The sequence below is a fragment of the Canis lupus genome, chromosome 37 (genome assembly GCF_048164855.1).
Source record: "Canis lupus baileyi chromosome 37, mCanLup2.hap1, whole genome shotgun sequence".
Lineage (NCBI taxonomy): Eukaryota > Metazoa > Chordata > Mammalia > Carnivora > Canidae > Canis > Canis lupus.
Genome location: NC_132874.1, coordinates 6,216,214 through 6,235,479, shown reverse-complemented (window position 1 = coordinate 6,235,479; position 19,266 = coordinate 6,216,214). Strand labels below are relative to the sequence as shown.

Here is a 19,266-nt window from a genome sequence, read left to right as displayed (position 1 = left end):
CAGGGTCCTGGGATTGAGCCCCATGTCAGCTCCCCGCTCAGTTGGGAGTCTGGTTCTCCCTCTCCCTCTGCTCCTTTCTCCACTCATGCTTCCCCCAAGTAAATAAATAAAATCTTTTAAAAAATGATTTTTCTTTGACCCATTTTTACCAGTGGCAACCTGAAGTGGTCTTTGCCCTTTTAACAGTACATGTAAATATGTGGGAGAGCCAGATTGTCTGTGTTCTTTAACAGGTTTTTTTTTTTTTTTTTAACACTGTACATGGTATACCATTGAGTGGATTTTTTTTTATGATTTTATTTTTTAATTAATCTCTACATCCAACACGGGCCTTGAATTTACAACCCTGAGATCAAGAGTTGCCTGTTCCACCAACTGAGCCAGCCAGATGCCCCTATAGTACCACGGAGTAGATTAATCTTTGAATATTCTTGCCCTCAGAGTTTGGAAGTTGGATGAAGAGGCAGAGAACAGGGCCATTACGTGACCCAGCCTATGCCCCTTGTGCCAGAGATGGAATGAGAATAAACAGAATTGAGGTATGAGGAATCTTTGTCATTCCCTGTAAACCAAGCAGCCACCTATAATCTCAGACATTTCAACAGAGCAGACCTAGGTTTGGTTTGCTCATCCCCTTCTTCCATGTAGGGGGTGTGTGTCCTAAATACAGCGGTGAAGAGCCAGGTCCTAGATGTTTCTTGGAACACCTGTTTGTGGAGGATCTGCCTGGGTGCCGGGTGTTGGAGCGCCAGGCTCTGCTGTGCCGTGTGATGGTGAAAAGAGTATGGACAGTTGCACATTGAGAGGAGCTGTGGAGGCCCTAGTAAATACAGAGCCCTCCGTAGAGGGGAAGATGCTTCCGCTTTAGAGGTTTTGACTTTTGTTTTTATTGCTTGACTTTTGGAGAGGCACAGCTTGACTTAAGATTAGCCAAAGCAGCGTCTTAATTGAAGGAGTCACAGCTATTGGGACAACCAAATGTAATTAACTTTGATGTTTTTGAATTCCTTTTGCATTCTTTGCTTTGCTTGTGCTTTGATCCTTAATGATACGTGCACAGTGAGTTATACTGCAAGAGCAATGTCTGTGTGTATATGAAACATCCGCAGACCTTCTTTTCTTGAGCGCTGGGGCATTCTTACCTCATGGTAAGATGTATTGGTAGGGAACATGGTGTACCGTGGTAAGCATGTTGTCCGCTGGAATTACAGCCAGTAACATCACAAATTCAGGGTCTGAATAAATAAACTCTCCTCCATAGCCTACAAAAAAAAATTGTGATGTTGGGAAATGGAGTGTAGGGTCCGGTAGAGGAAGCAGACTCGAAAGATAATTACTACGTGGAAATAAGTTTGCTTCCATCCTGCAGCAGGTTCACTCCCTAGTCATCTGTATAGGATTTGCCTGTGATATTCCTGACTTGGGGGGATAGTTAGGAGTTTACAACAGGTTCATTTTCCCCCCGACTTTCTTTTACTCTCCTTGTTGTAGATTTGAAGTCCGTACTACAAAAAACATAACCTCTTAACTAAGGAATAGGAAGATCTATATTGGGGCTATCTGGTCACTTATTTGTGTCACTTTGGGAAAGTTCTGCAACTTCCCTGAACCTCAATTTTCTGAGCTGAACCGAGGCTGTGCCTACTTGATGGGTTGCTGTTGGATCACAGGAGATCTGCAGAAATGCCTGGGAAACCCTGAGTTTCTTTAAATAGGATTCTCTAACGATGTGTAGAGAAAGGCAGTCCAGAGGACGCAGACCAGCAGGTGTGTCTTTTCAGTTAAGTGATTAACTTACCTCTCAAATGTGTGTTTGATAAGAAGACTCTCCCTCCTCTATGTATCGGCTCCTCCTGTCCATCTCCCAATACCGGTTGTCTCATGGTGTCTATTTTCTGTAGGGCCTTTCAGTGACAGACACAATGTCCCAGGAACACACCGACAAAGTGACAGTCGCTGGTTCAGATAAGCCCGTGGTCAGTTAGGGGACACAGATACAACTTTTTCTTTCCCTTTTCTCCTCCTCTCCTCCTGATTTTTTTTGGGATGTTAGGTACTAACATTGGGGTGTATCAGCCCATATTTTTGGGTCAACTGTAGATATGGGGATTTGGACCCATTTTATCCAGGAAATGATATTTCACATTTTACTTTCAAGGTAAGTGGATTCATAAATGTGTGTCTAATTACTTTACATTCGAGGCTTAATAACTCCAATATTACTGTTGATTCTGACCTTGTACTCCGTTATATATGTTGAAATCAGATTCTCATGTATTTTTGTTTATATTATGTGTGTGTGTGTATAAATAAAACTTGGTCCAACCTCAAGTATCACTGCAATGACACCATCCCAGAGGACTTCCAAGAGTTTCAAACACAGAATTTTGATTATCTGGATAACTAAGCCAAGGAAGCAATGTGTAACTGCTTTTCCGAACAGTAAAGCCCTATATTTTTTAACTTCCTGCAACCTTTTTTATATACACTGTGGGCTTTCTTTTACCAATCCAAATATATTATATATATATATATATATATATATATATATATATATACACACACACACACACACATACATATACAATTTTAAAAACATAACCTAAGTGTTCATTTAGGAATGTGATTTGAAGCACTTCTGTCATAATTCCTTCACTGTGTACCTGTCTACTCATTGCTCATGTGAAAATTACTTAACCTATTACAAATATGACCCAATCCTTGCAGTAAGTGTGTGCTGTATATTAGCCCACTGGCATTTTGAATTGGTCAATCCCCCTTGTAGACATAGATGTATTTCTGTTGTTTTGTTCTGTGGGAAATCAAATTTATTCTTGTCCTTTTCTCTTAGAGACAAGATATAGGAAGGAAGAGACAAGATCATAGCATTAAGATTGAATGTATTTCTCAATCTTCACATCCTTAACCGCTTTCTTTGAAGCATTTGAGTTTGCTATAAAATGTTCAGGGAGGAAGGAAGGCAACCACTGATAATCAAAGGGGAAGAAAGATCAGGGTAGGACTCCGTGACATTTGAGGCTTAGTTTTTGGAGCTGTTGCAAGAGTTATGGCTGTCTGTGACTATTTGGCCTGGCTACATGTCAGGGCCATTAACTTTAGAATAACAGAGCCTTTAAGAGAATGTACTTTTTTGGAAAACTTCTCATTAACTTAATTTATGGAGGGGGAGAGGAGTTAGGAAGTGAAGAGCTGAAAGCCTGAGGTTTCTACAGTGCCTGGGGGTTAGGTTAGGGAAAAAACAAAAGCTGTATGAATGCTGGGTTGTGTGAAAAATCTTAAAACTCCCCAGCTTGGCTTCTGGTGGTCTCTGAGGGCTGTCTTATAGGGTTGGAATGGAGTCCTTGGTGATGGCCTTTGCAGCTCCAGCCCTACCTGTGGATCCCAGCTGGGAAATCTTCAACCCTAATTTAGTTCTTGTTTATTTTGTTTCTCCTCCAGCCTTGAAGTCCAATAGCTTTGTGTGTGTATAGTCTCTTGCTAACAACTTTTCCCACGGTTGGGAAAATGTGCCTCTGCAGTGTTAGTCTTTACCTGGAAGGCTTTGGCCACCATCGTGAAGTAGGTGATGTGTGCTTCTCCCTGCAGTCCCCCACATGGCTTTTACCAGATTTGGGATCTAAGGACCAAGCTATCGTTACTAATAAAAGACTGGGAGAAGATTGGGTGTCGAGGTCTATGTAATTATGGGAATGTGCCAGGATCATCTCCCCAATCTTTTCAATACCTTTTTGCCATGTTTTCCTGGGCCAGACCAGAAGAGGTGGTGTAAAGTAGATGGAGAGAGAACTTAAACTATTAAATCACTCAGAAATTCTTGCTGAGCCTACCTCTTTGCCATGTGCTGAAATCCAAAGGAAGGAAGAATGTCCTCCTGCCACATCATTGCAAGGCAGCGATGCTGTTCCAATGGTACTGTCAGCGTAGCATCATGATTGCAGATGGAGAAAAGCCCAGTGCATGGCCAGAGGAGGTCAAAGGAAACTGTCCTGAGGAAGTGGCCTCAGAATTAAAGAATACATACTTGTAAGCTTTTGGGAATGAAAGTGGGGTGTTCATGTGGCTGGGATATCATGGAAAATGGTATGGGGAAGGATAGGAAGGATAGGTCTACAAGAAGTTTACTATTTCTGGGGTGCCTGGGTAGCTCAGTGGGTTAAGTGTCTGTCTTCGACTCAGGTCATCATCACAGGGCCCTGGGATCAAGTCCCACATTGGGCTTCCTGCTTAGCGGGGGGTCTGCTTCTCCCTCTGCATCTGCTTGTGCTTGCTTTCTCTCAAATAAATAAAATCTTTAAAAAAATGTTCACTATTTCTGTAAAAGTCATTTGTTCATTTAACATGTGTTTATTGTGTACCTACTTGGCACCAAGTGCTGTGCTACATACCAGGAGTAAAACTGGCAAACGAGGCAAATATTTAATAGAATTCTGTGATGCATTGTACGTGGGAGGAGGTCTTAAGGTGTCTGACATGACCATCAGATGGCTAGAGGTCTACCTTCTAGCATAGAGGAAGACCAAGCTGGGGGGACAAGTGAAGGTGGGCATGATGTACAAGGTAGACCATGAAACAACATGATTAACCCCATCTGATGGATCTAAAGGAGAGGTTAAGTGGTGGTTGGCTTTATATCTCTAGAGTTCAGAACCGTCTGGTTGGGAGATGCCAATTTGAGGTAAAGGTACCTACATAGATCTGTTTAGATCATGAGTGGGGACTGACTGGACCAGATTTGCTGAAGCACATCACCTAACCAGGTGGAATGGTTGAGGAGGCAAAGGAAGCTAAGAGTAAGGAAAGACAGACATTGGGAGATTGTTATAAAAACCAATAAAAGGGGAATATGCAGAGCACAACTATAGCCAGAAATTGAGGAAGGCCACATGTCTACTGGACTTAGAGACATAAAGGTCACTGTCACATTCATTTATGTGGAAAGATTGGACTGGGTGCTAGATCATGTGCCATTTGCTCTGGGGGCATTGGAAATTTGTGGGATACTTTGTGTGTATGTTTCATGGATTTTGTTTCTTTTTAGCCTGAATGGTTGGGGGCCCTGCAGGCATTTAGTGAACAGAACACAGGATGTTTCTATCTTGCAACCACAGAGTACTCCTGTACAGGAACACGTGTCCTGTGTTGAACATGACCCTCAAATGTCTAAACAGATGCTTATGTAAGGTTCAAAACAGACCTGTTATCAGGTATTTGCATTGGAACCTAACGTTGCTCTCCACATATGGGCACAAAGCATTTGTGGTGACATTTTAATATACACATTGAGTTTTCCGGGAATAAAACTACTATATGTAAATTGGGGGAAGATGGTACATGCTTTTGTATAGACTTTTACTAGAAATTCCCAAGGTAGGGTAATCATGTCATCAGTGGCTGCAGGTGCTTATAGAACTGGAATGATCAGGGAAGACCTTGCTGGTATGTACTTGTAGCTGTTGTGTTCATGATGATTTGATGTATGGAGGCATCTGTCTCCTTCATTACATCTTCTCTATAGTTGTGCACAAATACTTCCATAAGCAAAATTATTTGAGAAGTACACCTTTTTTCTTTTCCTTGTTTCATATTGTACTGAGGGCATCATAATGATATCTTTTGGGAATGGTCATGCAGGTAGAGTATACTCATGATTTATATTTCAGGGCAGAACGGCATATTATGAAGAGGGAGACTCAGGATTTTCAAGCTTTTTAACCCCTGGCTGTATCTTCAGGCACCTTTTGTATACTCTTAAGGGGAGCCCTATGTCTTGCGTCTCTTGTTCCTCAGACCTTCCAATCAGAATCACCCAGAGGGCATATGAAATGCATCTTCCTGGGCCCCACTCCACCACTACTGACTTCTTGCCGAAGACTCTGGAATCTGTAGACAAGGATAATCCTCCAAGAATTTGGAGGAACTGAGAGGGCTTTTTTGGGCTAAAAGCCATATTCTGATGGGACATCGGAAGGAAGGTTGAAGGAGCATGGGACTGTGCTTGATGTAAAAATTTGAAACCTAGCAAAGGTAGACACAGAAAAGAGACATTATTAAAACATAAAATGATACTGTGTTGTACATATGGGGAATAAATGGGATACATGATGATTAGGGATGGTTTCTGGCTGGGTGGATGGTGGGATCACAGATCAAGCTGGAGTATTCAGCAGAGAGATGACTAGACTGAAAGTTCTGGTTTGGGCATGCTGACTTAGTTTCCTGTCTGGCCTGTAAGTTGAGATCTGAGTATGTGCATAGGTGATTTAGTTGGGGAGAGTCATTTGGAGAGGAGAATGGGGGAAATCATACATAGGCAGGTGGTGGCTGAAGCTGCTCCCTTAATAGAGATTGTTTTCTAGGGAGCATACACACCTTTCATTAAACTTTATTATTTGTGGACTTATTTTTTTCTTCCTGTTTCTAAGCAAATCTTCCAGAATGTTTGAGTCTTCTTTTAGGCTTGGTGGTTTTGATTATTGAAGACAGAAGGACTTGAAAAATCAAAGGCCATATAGTTACATCTTTGAATAAGCTTAATTGGGGTATAGTGTGGAAAACCCACTGCATACACAACCTTCCTCTTATTTTGCTGTGCAGTCCAGCTTAGAGCCAAGGATGTGTCTGAAAGAGACGAGCGTGGTTTACGATGTCATCAGGAAGGTTACCCTGAGAGCAGCTGCCAGTCTACAAGTTAGTCCAGTTTGTATGAATCTCATCTGTGAGATCTGATCATTAAGACCCCCAGGTGAGGTGTATTGTTTTGCCTTTTTTATCTCTGTACTCTTTTCCACCTTAATATACATACTTGTGCCTTTGAAATGACTGCAATTTGAAGTATCTTCAGTAAAGGAGATTCTAGCTTTAATGGTCATTTCCCATGGAATTCTTTCCTTTTTACTCATTCATATTTGAACTGGCAAATAAGATGTAAAATTAAACAGACCGATTTCTTTGTTTAGCCTTTGACCTCCTATGTCAGAAATCACAGCTGCTTTCTGTTTGGTCCTTCTTTTTTAGCTCTGCTATTAGGAGAAATGGTACAGTGTAAAGTTATTTCTTCCACAAGACTTGGGTATTTCTCTGCTTATACTGTTAATTTTTTAATTTCTTTTAAGATTTTATTTATTTGTGAGAGAAAGACAGAAAGAGCACAGGCAGTGTGATGGGGTCAGGGGAGTCAGGGGCAGAGGCAGAGGGAGTAACAGGCTCTGTGCTGAGCAGGGAGCCTGATTGGAGGCTCCAACCCAGGACCCAGGGATCATGACCTGAGCCTAAGGCAAATGCTTAACTCAATGAGCCACCCAGGCGTTCTTTATTCTGCTAATTTAATAACAAATGGAACAAGTGCTTTTTATAGTATGTCTTGGTTAACACTAAATGTCTTCTACCAGAAGTCCAAAATCTCCAGTCCATATTATGGTTTTCACTGCTGAGAAGTTTCACTTTCATTGTTTAAAATTACCAAGTGCCAGGCTCTGGGGACTGGCTGCTGGGGGAGGGCCCATGTATTTAAATGCACTTTTGCAGCACCAGCTGTGGCTGGTGTCATGCCAGTATTTCCATCCTCCTGACTCCCAGCATGCAAGGGTTTATAATGAGACTGTTAAGTTTCACCACAAACTGAAGCTTGGTATGCATGAGTTAGACCTGAAGCAAACTCTTTCATTAAAAAAAAAAAATGCAGTTACTTTATAAAGCCACTAATAAAGAAACAAAGCTAGAGATTGCTGTTGTAACCAGATCCACACTACTAAGTTGACTTAATACTGTGGGGACATGAGACTCTAAGGTGAAGCAATCACCCCAGGAGTTTGAAGAAAAGACTATGAATGTGATGTTTAATTTCGAATGGGGTGTCCATTTGAATAATGGAACACATTTTCCTCTTAGTTTCAAGATAATTCTCAAGCCTTGTTTGCCTAATTGTCCTGTAAGGGAATGAAGATGCTCAGGATCTCAAAGCAGTCCCTGCCCTCCACCTAGAAGCAAGAGCAGTGACACACACATAACTGAGGGGTGCTGGGTGACTCTGGGACCTGCCCAGACTTGGGACTGTCTTGATTCAGTGATGTGCTTTAATTTCCAGGTAAACTTGATGCCAAAGGACCAATGTAGGGAGAGCAGGTACCTGGTGATCCCTCCCTCTTGCCCTGGGGATGATGGAGTTCTGTGCCCCAGTGCTCTGGCCTCCCTCATGACTAGTTGGAAACATGTGCAAAGTGCTAGTTTGAGTACGCACAAAATCTTTGGCCCTGGAACAGAAACCATGTGATTCACATTAGGCTAAATCCATGACTCTGGCCTAACCACTCTATGCTGAAATCACTGAAATTATTTTGCCCTCAAGTTAATGGATGGCGAGCCAAAGATAACCTTGTGTGAGTCCAATCCTGCCAGTCTTGTCCTCTCTCCGCCATGTTGTCCATAGACATTGGTCACGTTTCTCTTCTGTCTCCTGTTGACTTAATTCCTTTCTTTCTTCATCTCCTCTTTTTGGTGGGTATTCTTTCCTCTCCCTTCAAAAAAATTCAGATCTAGGAGCCATTTGTAGAGCCCCTACTAAGGACTAGGTGGGTGAGCTGAATGTCTTCATATATATGCATGACAGGAATTGGGTGGATGGACTCAGATCTGATATTGGAATGATACACATCTATAGAATATATGTATATATGTGTTTTTAAGAGATTTTATTTATTCATGAGAGACACACAGAGAGAGGCAGAGGCATAGGCAGAGGGAGAAGCAGGCTCCTCCTCCCTGTGGGCAGCCTGATACCAAACTGGATCCCAGGACTCTTCGGACCCAGGCCGAAGGCATATGCTCAACCACTGAGCCACCCAGATTCTCCAAACTTAAATGAATTAGAAAAAAGGTGTCTCTGCTGGTTCCAGAGCTTGTGATTGGAGAGCAGGTGAGGGCTGTGTGTGCTCGCTCACTCATAACCTTCGTGTAGGCATCATTGTATAGGGCAGAGCTTGCACAGCTCTGTGGAATGGCCCCAAGAATGTCACTAATTGGTATCAGTCCTCTTTCCTATGTGCGTGTTTCTCTCTCACTCAGTAGGACTCCAATTTTAAGAAATGTGTCACAGATACTCAAGGCATAATAAAGTCCTGTCAATATAATATCTAAAATTCTTTATGTATAGGAGGAGGTACCTAAGTTTTTAGATTTCTAGACGAGGTAGATAGTCTAAGGAAGTATTTGTGAGATCCCTGCCTATTCATATGATAGCGTGGTGATTTGCAGGCAAGGATCGGCCAGGCCTCTGAATTTGACCCATGGTTATTTCTTCCCTTTAGAAACTTAGAAGGTAATTTCAAGCATGGAGATCTTGTTTTGCACTGAAGAGTTAAGTGCTATGAATGCCAGAGTGGCCTCTTAGATTCCTTAAAAATGTGATGGTTGGTGATTAGGATTATCTATCTGCCTGGATAAATAAGTATCTTAGTAATAGTTGTATGTTTTCATGAAATTCATATCCTAGCCTTCTCTCCAAATCCAGTGGCTTAGTTATAATTAGATGAAAGTTAAGAATGAAAACCAGTAAACAGAGAAACCAGGAGATATGCTTTGGTACCTTGACCTCATCTGCCTCCTGGATGCCTATTAAGAAATGGACTTCTTAACTCTACCTTTACCGTGCGTGGTCCTTTTCCATACCCGTTCATTTTCCATCACCTGTGTGTGGAAAACATGACCTGTAACGGTGTAACTGTCTTCCTTTATCCTCTAATGAATGTTCTATACATTCTATGCAGACACTGCCTGTTAACTGGGAGTAGGGGAGAATGTGACTATGAATTTGCTGTTCCCAGTAAGAGACTTTATTTTTACACAGAAACCAAATCCTGTACATCAAAATGCAAACTATTTAGATGAAATTTTTATAAGAACTGACTTAGAGTCATTATCAACAGAATGAACAATTTGACTATCTTAAATTGTATGGTTTCAGAATAAAAAGTTAACTCTTGAGTTCTTTCTTCTTCCTTCGAAAAACATAGGGCAAGTTCCCCAGCTCTGTGGTTAACTTCCTGTTTTGGGGGACAGGATGTTGAGTGGTAAATGGTGAGGCCCATAGAAGTCTACCCTCCTTGTTTGGGCAAATGGATTGTTTCCATTGTTTATCCAAGGAACCAGGGAGTCAAGTTGCCTCTTGTCAAATTAGAATCTTCTTAAAAACGGAAAGCTAGGGGCACCTGGATGACTTAGTTGGTTAAGCATGATCTCAGGGTCCTGGGATGGAGCCCTGTGTCAGGCTCACTGCTCAGCGGGGAGCCTGCTTCTCCCTCTCCCTCTCTCCCTACTTGTATTCTGTCAAATAAGTAAATACAATCATAAAGAAAAAAACCAACAGAAAGTGATGTTTTAGTTTTGTTTTATCCACATAGTCTTTCCATTCTATGACCTCAGCTTTACATTTATAACGTCAGCTTTCAGTTTATCTTCTATGTAAAAATGCCTAACTGATCCTGTGTACAAGGAGTAATTTGTATCAACTGAACAATGTGTCTCCCCTGTGCCCACCCCCAAGTTGCCAACGCATCTGAAAATGTGTCGCTTGAATGAGACAAGACGTTTTTCCTAAAATCTCAAACCTATCTTCATCTGCTGTACACTTCAAATGTGTAATGAAAACAATGCCCATACGTAATTTGAACATGGATCTGTCACACGCAGTATTTTGCAGTTGATGGGCATCATAAGGGAATTTTACCTGGAGGAGGAGAGGAGAGAGGAAAGATGGTTGTTCTTCATGCCTTGGCGTCCTATTTTGGGAATACCCATTCCACATACATACTTTTTCTAAACTTCCTCTCATGAATTTCAGAAGCAGATGAGAGGCTTCTGTGTTCCCCAAGGGGATTATATTAAAAGAATACACCATTGGGTTGATTTGAATGAAAAGACAGAGGCTAGAATGAGATGAAGAGTAAAAGGATGCCTCAGGAGGTAGCTTCCGTTTCAACTGCTTAGTCATACTCAGGGAAGAATTCATCGTAAAGATGGCAGAAGAATCAGGTACTGTGATGCATCAACACACATGAGGGCTTTCTGTACTTCTTTAAAAGAGAATCTTGGTGTGGGCTCACCTCTGTCTACTGGATGAGATCACTGGGCATTCATTCTCCAAATATTTTTCTGACTTACCACTTAATCTCAATGTGGAACCTCTGGAATCAGCATTGGAATCCAGGTTCAACCTGCCATTTCTGACTGGAATAACTGTGTTGTGAATATGTTGGATTTGAATTAGAGGTTGAAGAAATGGAAGCAACAGCTTTACCTTTGAAGAACTGACGCCGGGGACAGGGTCAGGGTAATGAGCATGGAGAATTGAGTCAGGAGAGTTGATAATGAAAGACATGGGTTTGGTTTGTCACAGTGCTTCTTAAACCCGGCCGTTGTTGCTCACACCTTTGCACACACATATCCCTGGCAAATCTGGGCATCTGGATGCTTACCAGCACTTGTACCCCTTTGCTGCGGCTAATTCTATCAATATGATTAGTATGTGTGGACAACTTATCTGTGACCGTTCAAAACAAAAACAAAAACCCAAAAGACCCAGAAAACAATCGGCTTTCTCCTATTACCAGCCAGTCACTGTCTGTAGTTGTTAGTTGGTTTGTGCTGAGGGAATATGAAATTGAAAATTCTAAACTAAACGTAATTAGGGAGGGAAATTGGTTGCCAACTTACCACCCCCATATAATACAACTAGAACCAAATGTAAATGATTTTCCGATGATCCAAATTAGTTTTTCCTTCTGCCAACTACCATGGAGCACCAAGATTATAGAGTAGTAACAAGGCCTTCTAATAGGTAGGTTTTGGAAAGGATTCCATTTGTCTTAGGAAAGGGTATTGGGAAGGATGCCCTTTTGAAACATTTACTTAAATATTTATTTTTGGATTTATGATAGTAGCATACTGCCTTTTGATATGTTCCTTTCCTGAGTGCTCAGATTCTCTTGTCTTGCTTTTTCATTTTGCCTTGGTGAATTTTTATAACTTTCAAAATGAGAACACCCATTGCTTAGCATATGGGACAAAAGGAACTTTTTTTCCCCTTATGCTTTTTTTTTTAGGCATCGAACACTTTTTCCACTTTTTTTTTTTCTCCCTTAAGTCTCAAATGACCTAAGATTTAGAGGTCCGAGTCATATTCTTTGCTTCACACACAACTATATTCTCCTTATATTGTCATCCTTCTGGTTTGTATGGAAATACCATGTGGCAGGGAGAATCTTTGTGTTGGCTTCAGTGGGTATGCATGTAAGGGTGGTTAGATGATTCTGATTATGTGGCCCCCAAACAAGGGGGACCCCAACTCCTCTTATCCCTTTGAATCTTAATTTATCTTTGAAGCAAGTGAATTATATAAAGGTACAGGCTAATTACTGTATTTGCATGTTTCTGGCATGGGGGGTGGTGAGTTCAAAGCCAAAGGAACTTGTAGACATTGAATTTGCTTTGAGTAGAGTCATTTTTTTCCCCTCCTTGTACATTGTTAAATCTGTAGGAAAGGAACATCAGCTTAAGATCTGTCACTCTGGCTCCAGGCCAGCATGCCAAATTCTGTCATCTTTGCTGCATGGCCAAGCATATTTTATTACATGTTATAATTCTGGGTTTGGGCTTGATCCAGCAATCCTGATACAACATCAGATGGTTAGGGGTGTGGAAAATGAAAAGGGCCATATTCCTTTCTTGACAAGGTTTTGGGAGAAGTGTGAGAGCAGACTGCACGCTGTGGGTGAATAGGGCAGGGATTTTTCATGGGTGCCGTCAACCTTTTCTGTGTGCCACCTAGAATTTTAATTGCATCATCAACTTCTGTTCATCCAGATTGTTGATCTTTAGACTGAAGACAAATTTGGGCCATGCTCCTGCTCTGGCCACCACATCTCCCAGCAGCTCTGTTGTTAGCTCCAGCCTTGAGAACAGTATCGCCATCAAAGATGTGCAGGATCTGTCCCCGTGGCTCCCTGCTCCTGGGGTCCATGGAGAGGCTTGGCCTCCACTGGTCTGGGAGTGGGAAGCTGAATTCCTGAACTCCTGTGTCTGTGCTGGCCAAGGATTAATCATTTCACAATTAACTTTTCTCAGTCCTTCAGGTTGGGGGGTTGGAAGCCATATGAGTAGATAGTAAAAGAAAAAAAAAAAAAAGTAGGGAAAAGCATTTCAGTTGTTTCTTGAGTCCAGAGAACCTTGACCCTGCCATTGACAGTGCAATCCTTCCTGCTCCTTGGGGTTTCACAGATGAATCCTTGGCTTTGGTTTGTCAATGAAGGACTGTCCTAAAGCTCTAGAACGCGTTCAGCAGCTTTGCAGGAAGCAATGACACAAGGTTCCAGCCACTGTCCCCCGCCTTCCACTTATTGTTTGGGGATTGTCAGAAAACCGGCTGGGATGAGGAGGAAGAGCGGAAGAGCGACTGCGAAGGTTTTTTTTTTTTTTTTTTTTGGCAGTTTGGCTGCTGAATGAAAGCAGGCACTTTATTTAGAAGTGAGTAGGGAGGGAAATGCAGCTTAGGGTTGACACCCTTCTGGTGCTTATCCATAAATATGAAATGGTGTTAGAACACCAGACACCGGAGGGCTTTCTGATTGGCTGTTGGTGATGTCATCTTGTCATTAATACTGTGCTCAGAAAATAAACTGATCTGCCTGTTTTCTTTCTTTCTCTTTTTTAAAGCTGAAATGTATAAAATCCATTTTGTAATCGAAAATGAGTCACTTCAGTCAGAGCGTTTTGAAAGAATGATATTTCTCATGTGTTCAGAGTCATTTTGGCCTTCACTTGAGCACTGCAATAATCCACCACAGGTATTCAGCTCGTCTTGTCTTATTGCTGAAAAGTGAGGCAGACGCTTTTCAACACCTGGGCACCAATGGTTGACATTTACCCGTATTAAGTGCTAATGCAGTAGATGGGAGTTTCTTTCTGTCAGCCTTAAATGTCTTAGTATGCTCACAGTCAGGGTTGGCACTTCTGGGTGCGAGAGGGATGTGGATGGTAATGGAAAGTGCTTGCTTTATTTTCTTAAATCCTAATTTTATTTCTCTGCCTCTGATAACTCTGTAGTCCCATCTAAACCGGCCTGCTTTTCCACTCGGTGTTCATCTAATCTCATGATGGTGTTTCAGGAGGATGCATCACACTTGTGGCATGCCGAGTTCTGTGTATGTGTGCGGGTGCGTGTGCGTGTGTGTGTGTAAAATCCAATAGCATTCTTGCTGTGCAGGATTGATTGACATTCTCAGGAGGAAAGGCACTGCCCAGCAACTGTGTGACCCCTGCATTGATCTGTGACCCCCAGAGGTCGGGGAAGGCCTAGCTGTCCTCCCTTCCTCCTGGTTCACTCTGATCGAAGGAGGCGTATGGAGTTTCGATTGACCGTTGGGAAGGGTTTTGTATAAATATAGTCTATGTGTTTTCTTTACATGTAACTATGGAACATGCAACTTTTGAAAGCTGTGACTTCTCATTAGGAATGTTAGCTAGAATAACCATATCCTTCCTTAAAATACCTAACTGGGTTTTTGAGTAGAACTATTTCACGATACGCTCCTTTGTTTGTCAGTGTACTCTGAGGTAGGATCTCTTCATGTCCTACACAAATGTATAAATTCACCACCCCTACCTCCCCCGAAGCTTTTTTTTTTTTTTTTTTTTTGGAGTAAAAGTGCATCTAAGACTTTGCCCCCAACACCGATGAAATGGCTGTCCAAGGTTATTTTATGAATGCTATGGCTGTATTCCTTGGTTTAGCAAAAAGCCTAGCAAGCAGGTGCAACTGATGTGTGTCTTGAAACCATATCTCTGGTTAGAGGGAGATGCTGCATTACTTTTCAGTTTTCCCTTGTTTTCCAGCAAGCCTAGAAACCATAGATTTAGTGGCCTTTGGGGTCAGAGGAGGGGAAAAAAAAAAGAAGAGACAATGAGGCCCATTCATTCTTACGGGCTCTAATGAATCATAGAGATGGTCTATTTTCCAGGTTAGAGCCCTCTCTCTCTGACAGGCTTTAATTATCTGTGAGCTGAAACAAGAAGTGATAAAAACATGCAAAAGCCTTTCAGGAACAGGGTTTTGAAGGAGATGAATCACGCAGTTGCGCGTCCGGCTCAGCCCTTTGGCGAGGGGCCTCGGGCCTCTGCTGGGCGCTGGAGGTGCCACGGCTCACCTGACTGCCGCCCGCGGCCCGAGGGGAGAGACAGTCCTCCGCTCGCAGGAAACCTAATCCCGGGCAGGTGCAGCTTGAGCGATGACCCTGGGCCTGCAGGTCGGTGTGGCTGCGCGACCTAAGCTTTTGCAGATGGCCCGGGAGGGAGGCGCAGGCTGCAGGATCCCTTGGCGCCCCCGCCCCTGCGGCCTGACCACCCTCCGGTCCCCGGGGCGCCGCTGAACTCTTGAACCCCGGGGGGGGGGGGGGGGGGCGGGGCGGGGCGGGGCGCGAGGACGTGTGGGCCGGGGTTTCAGATAAAGCCCAGCGGGTTTTAAGGAAACCGTAGACAGATCCATTTTCCTTTTCCTCCGGCGATGTTAGGGATCTAATTAGAAGTCAGGTTCGAGCGGCTTCCTCCCTGTGTTTTGGGTTCTTTTTCTTTTTCTAAGGGTCGCCTCTGCACGAGAACAAAAGGCGGATGTTGCACCGGAGCCTGAGCCAGTGCGGAGCCTGAGCCACTGCGCTGAGCGGCCGCCCCCCCCCCGCCCCGCTCTCGTCGGCGCTGCGCGGACCCGAGGCACCCGGCCCTGTTGGGGCTTCTTGTTTTCGTCGTCTGCACTGTTGTTTTCACTCTTAAAGTGTCCCTCTGCCATTTTATTTTGTTTTGTTTTATTTTATTTATTTTATATTTTATTTATTTTATTTTATTTATTTTATATTTTATTTATTTTATTTTATTTATTTTATTTTATTTATTTTTATTTTATTTTATTTATTTTATTATTTTATTATTTTATTATATTTTATTTTATTTATTTTATTATTTTATTTATTTTATTATTTTATTTATTTTATTATTTTATTATATTTTATTTTATTTATTTTATTATTTTATTTATTTTATTATTTTATTTATTTTATTATTTTATTTTATTTATTTTATATTTTATTTATTTTATTTTATTTTATTTTATTTATTTTTATTTTATTATTTTATTTATTTTATTATTTTATTTTATTATTTTATTTTATTGTTTCATTTTATTATTTTATTTTATTATTTTATTTTATTTATTTTATTATTTTATTTATTTTATTATTTTATTTTATTTTATTTATTTTATATTTTATTTATTTTATTTTATTTTATTTATTTTTATTTTATTATTTTATTTTATTATTTCATTTTATTATTTTATTATTTTATTTTATTATTTCATTTTATTATTTTATTATATTATTTTTTATTTATTTTATTTTATTTATTTTATTATTTTATTTTATATTTTATTTATTTTATTTTTTATTTTTTATTTTATTTTAATTTATTTTTATTTTATTATTTTACTTTGTTTTATTATTTTATTTTATTATTTTATTTTATTTTATTATTTAATTTAATTTAATTATTTAATTTGATTTTATCATTATTTTTAAAGATTTTATTTGTTGAGACACACATAAAGAGAGAGAGAGACAGAGAAGACACAGGCAGAAGGAGAAGCAGGCTCCCCATGGAGAGTCCAGTGTGGGACTCGATCCCAGGACCCTGGCCTGATGACCTGAGCCAAAGGCAGACACTCAACCACTAAGCCACCCAGGGGTCCCATCCCTCTGCCATTTTAGTTTGCAGCCATTTCAGTTGTCGCTTGGAACTGATGGGGACTCCAGGTGCCAAAGTGTGTCACACCCAAGAGCTGGTGTATTTGGAAACCTGTAACAATCGTGAAGGATGTCAATCACCCTTTTGAGAGTGGATGGGAGGTGAACAGTCCAATAGGAATCATGGAGAATATCAAATACACAAATTTGGCGGCGGGGGAGGGGGAGGTGGGCGGTAAGAATGGAACATTTTCTCACTTGCAACCGGATTTATTGAAATCTGATGTTGGGGAAGAACAGAATATTTGCTAAACTAATCCACTTCTCTGAATAGCTGCCTCATTTCTTGCGGCTTGGCGACTAAAACTTAGAAATCCACAATTATACTGTATAGATGAGCCTTGTTGTAAATTTAGTATATAATCTCCACGCTCAGGCTACGTATGGCTATGAGCACCCACTTGAGAGCTAAAAATGTAAGTTACCACCCACTTTGTCCTGAATTGGAATCCTACATAATTGCTCTGGGCTTTAAAAAATCTTCCCCGGAGGAAGGAGTTCAAGATTAAGTCGTTAGTGGGCAATCCTTTATTACGAAGCCAGGAGTCCCTTGGAAGAAGCTGAGTAAATACTTGTTGTTGAACAAATAGAATAAATGAAGGAATAACATTCAAGGAAGAATTCATAACGTGTTGCTTAATCCAGATGTCACACGGTGAGTCCAGAATAAATACGCATCACACAATGGGTGTAGGCTGTCCAGAGGTGCACTGATGGGCTTGCCTACTAGAACATGTGGAAAGTCTAGTGGTTTCCAACTCTATTTATCGAAGTCCTACTGTGAATTCCTAAAAACAAAAACAAAAAACAAACCAACAACACAACAAAAAACCCCCCCAGGCACACACAAGCAAACAAAAGTCTCCCACTCCCAGACCTAACTCCCAGAAGTCGTGCACAGCTGGAGGAACCACTGGCTCTGTCCATAGGTCGGGAATGCTGGGAATGAGAGATGGATCGTCAGCAGGTGGAGGGGACTTGGTGAGGAGACAAACCAGAACAGTGACAAGGCGGTGCCAGTACAGAGCAAGGAATCACACCCGTTTGGGGGGCTTATTTTAAAAATGGATTAAAAAAACGGATTCAGCAAACACGGAGCACAACACACGGAGTCACATGTTATAATAGGAATACACCCAGCAGAACTCCTTCCTGCTGATGGGTTCAGGCAGGTTTGAACAGGATCACAATGCCACTTGTCCTGGGATCCCTGGGCGGCTCAGCAGTTGAGCATGTGTCTTTGGCTCAGGGCATGATCCTGGAGTCCCCGGATCGAGTCCTGCTTCGGGCTCCCCGCAGGGAGCCTGCTTCTCCCCTGCCCGTGTCTCTGCCTCTCTCTGTGTGTCTCTCATGAATAAATAAATAAAACCCTAAACCCAAACAAACAATGCCACTTGTCCTGTGGATTCTGGACCTCCGAGCACAATTCCTGTAAGGGACCTAGGGAAGGGAAGTCACAGCCAGATTGAGGAAGCCTTCCTGGGGGAGCCGTATTGAAACTGGAGAAGAGAGCTCACCTGTTGGCAGTAGTGTTGCTAGGCTAAGGTGTTTGGGATTTTATACTGTGAATGGCCTTTCTCTCGCAAGAGAGGTGGGAGAGGTATGTGGCTTCTGCCTCCCAACGCAACACTAGCCCTCGGAGGGTGCGGAAACTTATTTTCCACGCTGGTTCTCCATGCCGGCATGCAGTAGGCAGTCCTAACTACTCTTTGGTTAAGATGTTTAATATATGCCTCATTAAGCAGAATAATCATTCTCTGAAAATGCTTATGTGCCTGACTTCTGTTTTTATTCAAAACAAAAATTAAGGGGATGAAGAAGAGGGCAGATCTGCTAGTGTGGGCTCCCTGTTTCCTCTTCTCAGTGATGCTCTGATTTTCACACCTCACCTGCGGGAGGACTTTCTCCCCAGATCCCAGCTTCCTCTGATCACCAAGTGAGCAGAGCCCCTAGAAACAAGAAGGTTTAGAGCTAGTCTGTTTTTCTTCACTCACCTGCCAAGATAGAGCCACAAGGATGTGGGGAAGGAAGGATTTTAAATATTTGTGATGTCTGCCTGGCCTGTCTTTAGCAAGGAGAGGCCTTCAGAGTCCTGCTAAGATGCAAAATGGCTGATACCCATAGGCTAGAAGTGCTGTGTTCTCAGAGTGTTCTTCTGCTTATTTTTACTGCTGGTTTGTTTGCATCTCTGCAGAATATATTCATGAGATAGAAAAGGAATGTGAGGTTTTTTTTTTTTTTTTTTTCCTCCTCTAAAAGATGCCAAATCCAGGTGGGGAGTAATGATCTTAATGAATTCTAGCACTTGTCAATTTGAAAATGTTCAGGGAAAACAAATGAAAGAGAGGATGGGTTTGTTTATGTGCGATCATTCAGTGATTCAAAGCTACAGACATCTCTTTCTTAC

At 41.7% G+C, this 19,266-nt stretch overlaps 1 protein-coding gene across 21 annotated transcripts in view; it reads left to right on the top strand.

Annotated features, from left to right (window-relative positions):
• Positions 1-19,266, top strand: part of LOC140626332 (uncharacterized) — a 591,342-nt gene that overhangs the window by 134,549 nt on the left and 437,527 nt on the right. For 2 of the 21 annotated variants that reach the window (XM_072814047.1, XM_072814048.1), the window contains one exon: positions 442-539. The exons of 17 other annotated variants lie outside the window; for them this stretch is intronic. In XM_072814047.1, coding sequence (XP_072670148.1) covers positions 456-539 — 84 coding nt within the window. In that variant the 5' untranslated portion in view covers positions 442-455. Of the gene's footprint in view, positions 1-441; positions 540-15,079; positions 15,315-19,266 lie in introns of those variants that run through there. 2 more of the 21 variants (XM_072814041.1, XM_072814049.1) reach the window with 2 other exon arrangements.